A 13,233-nucleotide genomic window follows, 5' to 3' on the forward strand; every position below is an offset into this window, starting at 1 on the left:
TTGTTCAAACCCGTTGACACACAATGACAGAAACCTGCAGTACAAAATGGAGCAGTTTACAGCTATATTCCCTCCCCAGCTACCCTGCCACCAAGGTCTCCAACCGCTCTAAAATCACTACACAGCAGAGGTTTGCATGGCTGGAAAAACGGCAATAAAGAAATTATAGTCCCAGTAAATCCCAATCTCTCTCCGTACACAGTCCACACGTTATTCTCCTTTGTGGCTTACAGATGGATTTAATACAAGCTAGTTATTTGTTCTACAAGCTTTACCCCGTACACAGGATAAAGGACTTCTGTAATATTAGGGTTGAAGCCCTGACCCAGCTGAAGCTGGTGGCAAGACTCCTGGTGATTTTAATCACTTCGTGTAACACTGTCCCTCCTCCTCAACCTACTGAGCATCTCTGCGCACTGAAAGTGAAATACAACTTTGTTGCCATAAGGAAGTGCCATCTCCCAGAAGGCACTCACTTTACATTCAGCAGCTTTACTACACAGAATCTCCCAGCACCTCCAGAATATACCTTCAAATCCACTAAAACCCCTCAGTGCACGCTTCAACAGCTCACGTGCTTTCAGGGATGAGCTCCAGCACACTGCTAATCGCTCACATAGCACTGAGTGGGTTATTCAGAACTCTGAGTTCCCAGCATCTGCAGCTGATGAAATTACTGACAGGAACACCGCAATGCCCACATGTAAGTATTTGCAAGACTGAGGCCTAAAGCTTTTTCTTATTATAAAAGAAGGAAAAGATCTTTTTCTTCTCATCCCTTTGAACGGAGTATATAAGAACAGCGTTTTCATTCCATGAATTAATACAGCACTTTAAAGCCAACTAATCTCTTATTTACTTCTATTTCAAGAAAAACTCCAGAAGTTACAAAATCTCTTCCACAGATTAGACTCATTTCCTGTAATCTGGCATTATTTGCTAATTCCATGTCATATTAAGATAGATACAATTCCTGTCTCCCTCTTTGCAAGCACTGAATGGCTTTATATGACAATTCTAGATCATCTGGTTTGTGTTCACTAAATATCCACTAGCAATCCCTAAATGGCAAGATTTTAATTACCGGGTACAGCTAAATTCCTCTCCATTGAAATCCATGAAAGGGTCACCTTCAATTCCGTGACTGGTTCTGTAACACAAACCACTGGAAGAACTTCCACCAGCAGTGAGTGACCAGAAGTTATTTTCCTATTCAACACGAGTAGCGTTTTGGCCACTTTCACAGAGAAGGGGACAGACACAAGTTATCCCAAATGACTTCATGTATGCATTCTCCAACCTGACTTCCTGTCCTTTCTCACCCTGCAAAACAGGGGAATGAAGAAAAGATCACACTTCGTGAATTAAAATAAAAAGGAAATGTGGAACTGCAAGCTTAATTCGAGTAAACCTCAAAATTCACTTCTGTAGAGGAGAATTCAAAGGCATAACACAACAAGCAGGCTTTTAAGTGAACTACAGCAAAAAGAAAAAAAACGTATTGCTACAGCTCCGTGTAAAACATGGGAAGTTTAGAGGTCCCCACACCGGTCAGCCCGCTCCCCAACTCCCATCAGGCCAGCCTCTAACTGCACCAGGCTTTTGCTCAGGCATTTGCTTCAGTGGGATAATTCAGGTGAACACGGACAAGAAGGAACACAAACGGCAGCATGGGCTGAGGAGCAGGCAGTGCACCTCGTAACTCACAGACCCCAAACATGTGCTTCTGCTTAAGATCCAAACAGCCTGAGCTGCTGCTGAGGCGAGGACTGTCCTGCTAACCAGGGGAACAGTCACAGGAGGTTGAAATGACAAATTTCGACTCACCTTTTCAAAAGCAGAAGAAAATTAATACATTTCAATACATTGGTTGTACGCTTGCCAAAAGCAACCGCGTTTAAAAAAGAAAAGAAAGCTTTCTCCTTGTCTGAATAATGAATACTCCCAACAAGGAAACATCGAGCTACTGCAATTCGAACAGCTTATTGTTTTGCCTGCTGAAAGTTAATATCTGAAGTGATTACTGCAAAGGTCTGGGCCATTTGGCTCATTTCCCAGTGGCACAACTAACAGGGTAAATCTCGTCATTTCTACTGAGTCATGAATTGGATACACGGAACGAAGCTGGAAAAGAATGAAAAGGAGAAGTGTTTCCTGGTAACAACCGTAATCAATGTCATTAAAAGAAAATGAGAGATCTGACATCTTTATAGATTGCTCCTTTGTCACCAGAAGTTCTTTGCAAAAAGCTTCTTTCCTATTGACAATAATTGTTCTGTTCTTTGTTACTTTCAGAACGGTAATATTCCAGATTCAACAAAACAACACCAGAACCACGGAAAAAAAAAAAAAACCACTATAAAATACACTTCATACCTTCTGGTACAATTACTCGGTGCTGAGCAGACCACAAACTCCTCTGAGATGCACTGTCTGGGTGCAAACGCTCTGCCTCGTAACACGCAGGGATGGAGGGCCAAGAAGAGCCTGGTGTGCATCACAGCCAACCACACCAGAAGGGGGAGGCCGGGTGTTTAAAATAAACAGCTCCCCAACAGAACAAAATACGAAGTACAGTTCCAAACCACCGATATCTGTGGTAAACAAACAACAGCTCGATCCTACAAAGCTCAGAACCAAACGATCTGATTCCCAGAAGTAATCCACACCACCGTTCCCTCAAGTTCTTCTTTGGCTGCTCGTGTAAGAGGACTTGCTCAGGCACAGAAGTGTTTTGCAGGCTCTGTCCTAAACAGTGTGAAGCAGTGGAGTTAACACTAAAGAGACACCACAAGAGCAGGATGCTTTTTCCCCATTGTGATTACTTCAAAGCTGCTGACGTTATTAATATGGCAGCGTACCATTTTGATTCATTTCTTTTTGAAAATTAAAAAAAAATAAAAATTAAAGGCACGTTTAGGAAAAAAAATAATTATAGGCAAATATAAGAATGGCTTTTGCTCCCGCAAAAAGAGGATCCTTTCCCTACTTGCAGCCTTCAGCTGCGGATAAAGAAAAGCAGGAGGCACACGCTGTAATCTAACCCAGACTGCAGGAGGAATTAGTGGGCACGCGGTACTCGGGCTGGAGAGCAGAACATGCACAGTGTGATGGTCTGAAATCAAGCTGTCATCAGCTTCCTCCTCAGAACCTTTACTGGGATAAATTCAAACGCTTCCTTCATTCTCACTCCTTAGCAATATCTTGTTATATGACATCCACATACAGCTATCCTTGCTCTTCCTCTTTACTTTCTCTGGTGGCAGGAGACAGTTTACAGCACTCCTTGGAAGATGAGCGGCCCTTCCATCGGGCCGCACAGTTCCCTCTGGATACACACAGCTCTGACTTTACAGTTAGATCACGGTGAGTAATTGAGTGAGTTCAGCTATTGCGGTGGCACTGACTGCTGCACGCTTGGCTCAGAAGCACGGGGTGCTGAGCAGAGGCCAGCAGCTCTCAGCATTCGGTGCGAGGGCTACAAAATGCCCAAGTGACACGAAGGCACTTGCTGATGCAGTACAGCTCAGAAGGAGCTGCACAGCCCACACATTTGGGATCAGCATTTAGCTTTAAACTTTATAGCTTCCCCTTAAAATATCTTCTGAGAAGGAGAGGGGAAAAAAAAAAAGCCAAACAAACAGCACAGTCGTCTTTGGAAAAATCCAACGTTATCCATCAAATCGTCACGCTCAGTAAGTGAGCCCAATCCTGTTCATGGATACCTCCTACTTACTCCCATGAGTCAAGCCACCCATATGCCAAGGCAACCACAAGGTAACACCCTGGACAGAAAATGAATTAAAGAAAAACCAGCAACAAAACGTAAGGGCTTTTTTTTTTTTTTTTCCCCCAGAGACACAAAAGGGGGAATTGATCAGACAGGAAAGACAAATTTGCATCGTTCAGCCAGTACCCACCTCCACCAGTACCAATGAGGTTCCAAGTGAGAGGAAATTATATTTTTCTTCATCCCCCCTCTATGTGCTCACCCTCTACAGCAGCCACAAGAGGAACAAAAAGAGGAGTCGGTAGCTCGGAAGAAAACAAACAAATAAACAAAGAACCAAAATGATTGCACAGTCTGTCTGGGGAGGATAACTCAACAAGGCAATGGGTAAGCAGCCAAAGCCTTCCTTCTGGGACCCAAAGGGTCCTGCACATCTCCTGACTTCTTTCTACTGGCGTGTGAAGAGCGTGAAGGGGCAGCACAGCAGCAGCAGAGCTCTGAGCTGCCCCTTCACACTCTGCAAATCCTCCTTCCTTCCATATCTCCTCCTCCAAACCCCGTTCTGTGTAACAGTCCCCCATTTCATCCTCGCCAAACAGTAACAAACCTTTTTTTTGTTGGTTTTTTTTTAATCAAAAAGGGAGAACTGCTGTGGTAACAAACAAAATAAGGAAAAGGTGATTTATAACCTGCTGCTCCGCTCTGTATTCAGTGGAGATGAACAAACACAAATCCCACAGCCTGCAGGACAGAGCTGGTGCAGAGCGAGGTGCTCACTGACACAATGCGGGGTTCCATCACCCCAGGTAACAAGCTCACAAAGGAGAATGCACTCATCCCAGGGAGCCCAGCCTGCTGAAGCTTTCAGAAGAACGGAAATAAAGGGTTCCACTGAAAAAATGCTGGCGAGAACTGCCTTAACCCGGCAGGTAACAGCATACGCACCTCTGAAATGAAGAGTGGGACAGGGACGAGAGGGCAAAAACAAGAATTACCTCAACAGAAAACACCGCCTCAGTGTTAACAACTTTAGGTGCACATATGTCTCTGCAAGCGGCTTCGTAGCGTGAAGGAATGCCTGAATTTCCTCCGAACCCTCAGCCACTCCTCAGAGGGCTTCTTTAAAAGTAAATCTCGATTAACAAATTCTAGCTCAGTGAACAGGACCCGGCTCGAAAGGTCAGAAGCCTTTAGCGGCCAATTCCTAACTTCTCCCAGCGCCGCTTTCCCACGCGCGGAGCAGCGCCTCGCATCGCCAAGCAGCAGCGCCTGCCCTGCCGGGCGGGCACCGGGAATCCGCGCTCTGAGGATCCCCCGCCCGAACCCGGCGCTCGCAACACCTCCTTGCAACGCAAACTACAAATCCAAGCAACCGTAGCGAGGCCGCCGAGCAGGAGCGGGGCGCGGCCCGGCCGTGTGGCGGTGCCGGCGGTGCTCGCGATGCCGCGCGCTGCTCACTCACCCCTCCCGCTCTGCAGCCGCTGCTGCTGCACGCAGTCCTTGGCGCCGCGGCCGCACCGCAGCTCCTGAGCCCGGGGCAGCGCCGGGACCCGCTCGAAGATGCTGGGCCGCTTGGGGCCGAAGTCCAGCAGAGGCGCGGACATCTCAGCGGGGCCGCGCCGCGGCTCCGGGCGCTCGCCGCCGTCGCCGCCCGTTACTTTAAAGGACATCGGAGGATTCGGGAGAGCTTTAGCGGCGCCGGGACGAATCCCTCGCGGCTCCTTCCGAGGCGCTCTCCGGCATTTATCGGTCACCTCGAAGCACCGCCGCCGCCTTTCCGCCCCGCCAACACGCGCGCGCGCGCTGTCAGCCGCTCCGTTCCCTCGGCGCTGCCCCGGCCCCGCGCGCCGCCGACGCCCGTTCAGTACCGTTACCCGGGGCGCGAGGCGGCCCCGCGCGAGCTGCAGCCCCCGCCTCGCGCCCAGCCGCTCACGCGCCGCTCGGAGGAGCAGAAGCGGAGAAGCCGCGCGTCACGGAGCGTTCGCTCCCCCTCCGTCCCCAGGCAACGCCGCCCGGCTTCCCGAAGCCGCCGCGGGGCACCCGAACGGCGGCCGCCCCGGCAACGCGGCGCGTGCGCTCGCACCGGGGGGGGGAACCGGCACGAGGGGGCGCCGCCCCGCGCTCCTACCTGGGAGGGGCCGCCCCCCGGGCCCGTCCTGCCGCCGCCGCCGCGCCGGGCTCATGGGCTCAGCCGCGCCGCCCCGCCGGCCGCCCGAAGGAAGGCGGCCCGGGCCATTAGCCCGGCGCGGCGGCGGGGCCGGCCCTTCGCTCGGGCCGGTCGGGGCGGGCAGGGGGAGGGCTGTGCCGCCGGGGCCGCCCCTCGGGGCTTTGACAGCGAGGAGCGGGGTCCGCCCGCGGGCCCGGGCCGGCGGAGAGGAGCGGGGCCGGGCAGCCCGCTCCGGTTCCGGCGCGTCGGCGAGGAGCAGCGCTCGGGCGGCGGGAGGAGCGAGGTACGTCCGTGCCGCATCACCTTCCAGCCCCGCTCCCGCTCTGAGCACGCCGCGCTGAGCGGTGACATTCGCTCTGGCTCCTCGCGGCCCGGCTCAGGTCTGGAAGCAATCTAACGGGCTTTATGAGCTTGGGCCTCGTTCCAAAGAAGCGCAGGCTGAGCCGCGATGCGCAGCTTTGCTCCGAGATGCAACAGCCCGCTGCCGGCTCACGGTGTTCGAACCCTGCTGCTGGGAGAGGAACCGGGCAGCAGGTTGGAAACCTTTCCTGTTCACAGCCTTAAGGGAAAGCTCGGAACACGGAGCACGAGGACAGCTATGGAGGTGGCAGCACTCAGTGCCCTTCCTGAGGAGCACCCTGCAATTAGAACACAGACACCGCACAGTGCACGTCACTCAGTTTTGTTTATTACCTTAATAACACATGCTATCCCCCCATAAAGAAAAGGGATGGTCGGGAGAGGAGGCCATGACTTTTTTTTTTTGGCAGACGCTCTGGCTGTTGTTGTACATTTGGTGTGAGGGAGGCAGCCCTCCCCCCCCAGACACGAGATATAGAGAAGAACATGCCGTTCTGAGAGCAGTGGTACCAGTGAAATCCCATAGACAGTCTCTCTCCCCTTTCCTGCTCTGCACAGAAGCCCTGAGTTCTACCAAATGAGGAACATGACAGCCTTCCCTCGTAGGGTTTTTTTTTATTTTTTGCTGAAATTGCCAAACTTACCAGCTCTCTGTCAAATTTAGTTGAAAACTGCTTAATGGTCTCAGGATAAATGTGCAGGAACACAACATTATGAAAAGGGAAAAATTCCCACCTCTACAGGAAGCAAAAGTAGCGACCAGCCAACACCAACACTGAATTTCAGCAGTTACGTCCTGTGAAGAAAGTAAAACTTTCAGCCTACGTTACCCCTCTGCAGAGAGCAGCTCTGCATCCAAGTCCTTTGCTCACCTTTATCCATCCCTGTCCCATCAGTTTGTAAGGCCCTCAAATATGGAACAGCTCTTCTTCTTCAGTTTGGAAATGCTCACATCACCTGGCAGTTCTACCAGAAACAATAATTGTGTAAGACAGAAATACACTGCAGTAACTGCCTAAGCCTCAATTACATGTGAAGAGGCAATAAAATTTATTGAGGGAAATATTGTTCCAGAACGCAGTGTAACCAGGGTAATCCACTGCTTCCAGCAAAGCAAAACCTAGAGTCTGGCTGGATCCTGAGCACAGCTTCAGCCCGTGCAAATCAACCACATCAATATGCACTGTCTGAATAGCTAGAGATTCTTTCCTAGAAAACAGGTAGCACCGGATATATTGTGTCACTTCCTAGAGGGATTTTCTTTTTTGAAAAACGTGAAAAGGAACATCATTTAACACCTCTGACCTCATTAACCTGCCTAATTCTGGGTTTCTTACCTCAGGCCATGCTCATCCGAAGTGCAGGTCCTGGCTCTCACCCTTCTCCTGAATATCCTGCAGAACGCCGGCAGGTGCCGCCACTGGCCCAGCAATAACCCGGGCGAAAAGAAGGCTTTTTTTCCCCGTAGGTGGTGAGGATGGGCTGGGGGCAGAGCATCTCGCAGCTCCCAGCTTCGGCAGCACCTCGCACTAAGGCCCTCCACAGCCAGCTGATTATCCACTGCAGATTATCTCGTGGAGATGTAGATGTTGTAGCTCAAGCTGCAGGTACCTGCAATTCTATGAAGCACCGCAGGAAACGATGCCCTGTGCACTCAAACAATCTCACACTGCTACTTGCTCAGCTTTCAAGGGGAATTAAATAAATTCCCAGCTGTATCCAGGCATCCAGCTAGGGCTGCCCATCCCTGGGCCCGAGCAGGCAAAGCAGGAGGTGGCTGCACACCCTGCCCCAGACCCAGCTGTGCCCAGCAGAGGTGGGATGCCCGAGGTGCTTCCAAAGCAACAACTTGGCTCCTCCAACATGCCGCAGATGTGGCTGGAAAGAACAAGTGCCTCTTGAATCACCGTGCCTATGAAAGAGTTAAGCAGTTCCCTCTCTCCCCCTGCTGAATCAGAGGATGCTTCATATATTCTGGTTCTGGAACAAAGGCCAAACAAGTGCAGTCACTGGTCAGACTGCTTTATGCCCTGGGTCACCATGACTTAGCTGAATGCATGAGCTCTGCAGCAAATACTGATTCACTCTGTGTTGTCAACTACATCCACGAGCTAGAGGGGTGTCTCCCCTCTGTGTCCTTGTGAAAAATGTGTCACTGGCCTGTTCCCCATGACATCAATACCCTCCCTCTTCATAGAATGACACGGGTGATTGCTCTATATTTAGCCTTGTTTCTCATTCCTCATTGCTGAGGACTGTGGTAATGGATCATAGCTTATCAAGAGATCACAGCTGTGCCAGTTGCTTCTTCCCTTCCTTAATGAGTCTTCATCACTGAAGCAGACCTTCCAGTTAGGGCAAATGGGGCTTCCTTGGCCTCTGAAGCTTGTCCTCAGGATTTGTTTCATTTTTAGTCAGATATAAGATTGCAATTTGGGCTAAAACTTTCTAGGGAATACAACTGCTAGCCTGAATTTCCTCTCTAGGTTATGAATAGGATAGAAGTGATAAATAACGAGACTTGCCCATCTGTCCACTCACTTCTACTTGGTGGCTGAGAAAAAAGAAAGCTAATTCTATCCCCAGCTGGACTGAAATCTTAGCTCATGTAAACCAAGAAAAAGCCAGACCACAGCCAGCATGCTGACCTGGGTCCTTGTCACTGAAACACCAAGCAGCCATGAGACAGTTTCCTGCCCTCATGTTTCCTATCACCAGGTGTCAAAAACAAGGCACTCACACCAAAAGCAGCTAGTGGATTGTATTAGCCACAGAAACTGGGCACCACCACAGTACAGTCAGCATTACTGCCCTGCCATGCTGCAGAAAGGAGAAACCCCAAGAAGCTGAGAACTCCGGTTCCCTGAGTAGTTCTTCTGCGGTAGGAGAGGAATGAAGCAGAACAGTTGAATGTAAGGTGAGCTGTGCAGTGCAAACAATGAGAGTTGAAGTATTAATCACTAGTTCATGTGCTGCAATCCCTGCTTCTACTCCAATAGGGAACAAAATTAAATTTTGCTTGTTTTCTTTCAAAGGGACGCAACTGAAATTGTGAGGCCTTTTGTCTAACTGCTTCGGCAACCATAGGCACTCTGTTAATATACAGCAAAACAACCTCTCTAGTGGGAGAAATAAAAAACTTTGTTATAAATAAACTGGTTGCAAACAAGCTGTCGATTCACACACAGCGTTTTATTTACAAAGGCATGCCAAGTCCAGACTTGTTTTTGTTTTAATTTACTGCACCACAGATAGTAAAAAAAACAACCAAACAAAAACCAAGCCAAAGGGATTGTCTCTGCAAGTATGCCCGTTTCTTAGAGATTGCCCATATCCCTTTAAGGCAGCACAAAGCTTTTCTTTATAGTGGTTTTAAAGTGACCTCTTAAATTAAGACAGCAGGGTCAAACTGACCACACGGTATGTAGTGATGTACTCAGCTGTTGCCTCATAACTTACAGATTTGTTGATAGCTCTGGTAGTTAGAAGATGTTCCTCAGATCAGTGCAGCTCATCTTTGAAAAAAGAAGTCTCATTTAAATAACTAGCATATTTGGGAAAGTCATACAATAAGCTAGAGCCCACCTTTGTCTTGCAGAGTCTGCAAGAATTGATCAGCATCTCCAAAAGCCACCATAACGCTACAGATCTTTCCCTGCTTCTTGCCTTCCCAGTTCACTGGCAGGTCATTCTAGAGGATTTCTAGAAAAAGAGGAAAAAAAAACAAAAACCACACACTTCTAGATAAGGGTTCAGTTAGCTTCCATTCAGGACATTGTTGTTTACACCTGCAATTAGCTGGCCCGAGCATCTATTGGTATTATTCCTCCACATCAGCCCATAAACAATCTCTCACGTTATGCGTCGGGAAGACGGGCAATAAAATAAATTCAAGTCCTAAACAAGCAGGCCAGCACAACTTGAGAACGTTCAGCTTGTAAAATCCAAATCCAATCCTCAGCAGTTAGGACATGCCAGAACTAGAATTACTGGTACAACTTCAGTTCACGCCTCCTGTAAGTGAATTATAGCACTGGCTTAGAACGTGGCCCCACAGTCGCTTTGTCGTTTTGCCTGGGGATCCATATATTCAATGCACTGAAGATAGAGATTGCTGAATGGGCAGCTAGTCACTTCTGACTTTTCTTTACTGGCAATGTGTCTGGACCACACATTGAATATGTTTACTGCGCACCAGCCAAAGCCTGCACAGAATACACAATTGTTTGTTTTCTCCGGGGCATTTGTGGTGTCCACCACTCCTGCAGCCTACTGATTTGCAAACAAAGACTTGGTTATCGTCGTCCGAGGTGACACAGGGTGGGTAAGACTAAGCCCCACTGCACAACAGAGGTCCACAAGCTAAAAGCATCCCTTCAGTTTCGGAGCGTAGCTCGTGCCAATGGCCGCTTCCCTCCACCACCACCTCACTCCAGGTTATTCAGGAGTAGAGCGCATGTCCACCTCCATCTGTTAAACTCAACTCTTGGTGCCTCAAATGAAGCATGGACATCTCACAGACAGTGACCGCCTGAGAAGAGCAGAAGTGCTGCACAGTGTCTCTGTGATAAAGAAAAGGACAAACCATTTCACATACAAAAGCAGTTAGTCAAGAAGCAAAAGGCAAAGCTGGTGCGGGTTTTTTTTGGGCAGGGGAGGGAGCTGGATTCACTATTCACTCAGCACTTAGCTCCTTTGATGATTGCACAAACATGTACACATGCTGTTCAGGCCACAGCTTTCTCTGAAATTCATCCTACCACTGAAACTGATTTACACTTCACAGAGATTAAAATTAAAAAAATAAAGAGAGAACTCCTATCCCATCACCACCTATCAGAAGAATCAGTTAGTATATCCAGCAGGCCACCCAGGGAACCGTTCCCCCTTGAGTTTGTTTTTTATCTCATGGTACACTTCAGAGACTAGCTCCTGTCTGACTAGCTCTGCTGTAGTCCTGAGGGTTAGTTTTTGCTTTATTTTTTGCAAAGGCAGAAAGGTGAGGTCTTTCCCAATTCATTTTTTGTTTCCTGGAATCAGAGCACAGTGTAGGTTTTATTCCCTCTCTTACAGCCCGTTTTCTCAGACACGAGGGAGCTGCACAGCTTATTTATACTATAGGTTTGTCTGAAGCTGGTCTGCCACCAGATGCAAATCCCTACAATCCCACAGGAGCAGCATGGGGGAGCAATATTCTGATATAGGAACATCCCTCTACCTCTCTTGACAGAGCACACTCCAGGTACCTTCACAGCACCCAAGCACATTTAGTCTATATAACAAATATGTGAACACCAGTGCTGAGGTAAGATATCAGACCATAGGGGAGGAATATAGACAGGTACTGGGGGGCAGCCTCAACCTGCAGCATTTGCGATGATCCTGCTCAGACCCTCATCTTTCCATCACATCTTTGTAGAAAGGAGGAAATAGGAGCAACTGGACCATGTTTGTTGTGAGCAGATGAAGCCATACAATCACCAGAAGCCTGCCTGAACATGCAAAGCCCAAAAGGCTGCCAGCATTTACCCTGAGGAAAGGGAACTGCACACAACAAACAGCATCTCCTAACCCAAGCTGAGGGTGCTCCCAGGGCACCCTGCTTACAGCAGGATTCTCTTCCTCACACACTGAAAGCATCAAGCCCTCCCCAGGAAGAGCACATGGCCAATTTCAGAAGCTGGGGGAAGTCTGGTGAGCATGCAGTCAAGGCTGCATGATTTGCTGATCAATTTGCTGGTACCTATTTATCACGTGCAAGAGGCTGATGCTTCCACAGCTGCAGCTGGATACATCTGCAGAGATGCCTGCCTCAACCAAAGAGCCAAAAATGTTTCCCAGTGGGTGGGAAGAGGCCTGCTTCAGGCCTGAAGATACCAGGAGTAGTACGTACAATACAGCCTCTGTTCAATGTAAGCAGCGACTGAATTACAATCACTTCATTTGAAGGGTGCATCCAGGCCCTAAGTAGCAATTGGCATCAAAACAGTCATCCAAATGGGCAAAGTGTGTTGAGAAAGCAAGTCCTGCACAGTTCCCTCAGATACAGGGGCATATGGTAGTTTCAAGGATAGGATCGGTGTGTTTGTACACTCCCAGTTTTCTGTTATGTCTCAGAAAAGGAAGCAGGATTGGGTTTTGATCAGATATATAAGGGGCTGCTTAAGAACTCAAGTCTCCAATTACTCATTTGTAGCATTCTATTACTCAATTACAACAGACAAGCAGATCTGAACCATCAACTGCCCACCTCTCTGCAGCTGTTTGAAAATAATTTCAGATGTTCTTGACTATAGTTAATCTGCTGGGAGAGGCAGGTAGTTCACCAAGCTGCCAGAAGAGCAATCAAAGCAAATGCTATCAGTTTCACTTGTGCCTGCAGTATGCGATCCAGTAAGAAGGTGCAGCTCAGCCTAGAGATGATTAAACAGATGAGAAACATTATGAGGCTTGAGGGAACAGGTTTAACTGCAGTTAAAGAGAAACAAACTGTAAAAAAAAAAAAAAAAAAAAAAAAAAAAAACAACCTTATAATTTTTCTCATTACCCAGAATATAGAAATGAACACAAAAGACTCCCCATACCTCACAGAAGTTTCACAGTGATTATTTTTACACTAAGTAGCATGTAAGTGTAAGAGATGAAATACCAGCACAGCTTGCCAAAGGAATAACATTATTCCCAAACACTGAACTAAAATATGGTGTTACCCGTTTGTAAGCCAGTTACTGCACCTTCAGAGGGCACTCAACAAACACTTTATGTTCTTGTACACTCACAATCTTGAGCACAAGATACTATTAAAGATTCACTTAAGGCTTAAAAAAAAAAAAAGCACTACAGCTCCTTAAGAATTGTAGCTTTTAAAGAAACTACAAAGCAATCAGCTTTTGAAAGCTCTTTTGTCAAACACTGAGAATTCTACCAATCAAAAGCACATTAGCAGATGTCGTGTGCAAATCTCTGCTGCAACACA

General features: G+C 48.2%; 1 protein-coding gene across 8 annotated transcripts in view; it reads right to left on the bottom strand.

The window, feature by feature from the left end:
* GLIS1 (GLIS family zinc finger 1) overlaps nucleotides 1–5,694 on the bottom strand; it is a 180,255-nt gene extending 174,561 nt beyond the window's left edge. For 5 of the 8 annotated variants that reach the window (XM_085231385.1, XM_085231381.1, XM_085231382.1 and 2 more), the window contains exon 1: nucleotides 5,193–5,540. In XM_085231385.1, the coding sequence (XP_085087511.1) occupies nucleotides 5,193–5,400 (208 nt within the window). In that variant the 5' untranslated portion in view covers nucleotides 5,401–5,540. Of the gene's footprint in view, nucleotides 1–1,084; nucleotides 1,135–4,725; nucleotides 5,059–5,192 lie in introns of those variants that run through there. The other 3 variants (XM_085231391.1, XM_085231390.1, XM_085231384.1) reach the window with 3 other exon arrangements.
* Between the last annotated feature and the right edge of the window lie 7,539 nt (nucleotides 5,695–13,233).

The sequence above is a fragment of the Meleagris gallopavo genome, chromosome 10 (assembly GCF_905368555.1).
Source record: "Meleagris gallopavo chromosome 10, MGAL_WU_HG_1.1, whole genome shotgun sequence".
Lineage (NCBI taxonomy): Eukaryota > Metazoa > Chordata > Aves > Galliformes > Phasianidae > Meleagris > Meleagris gallopavo.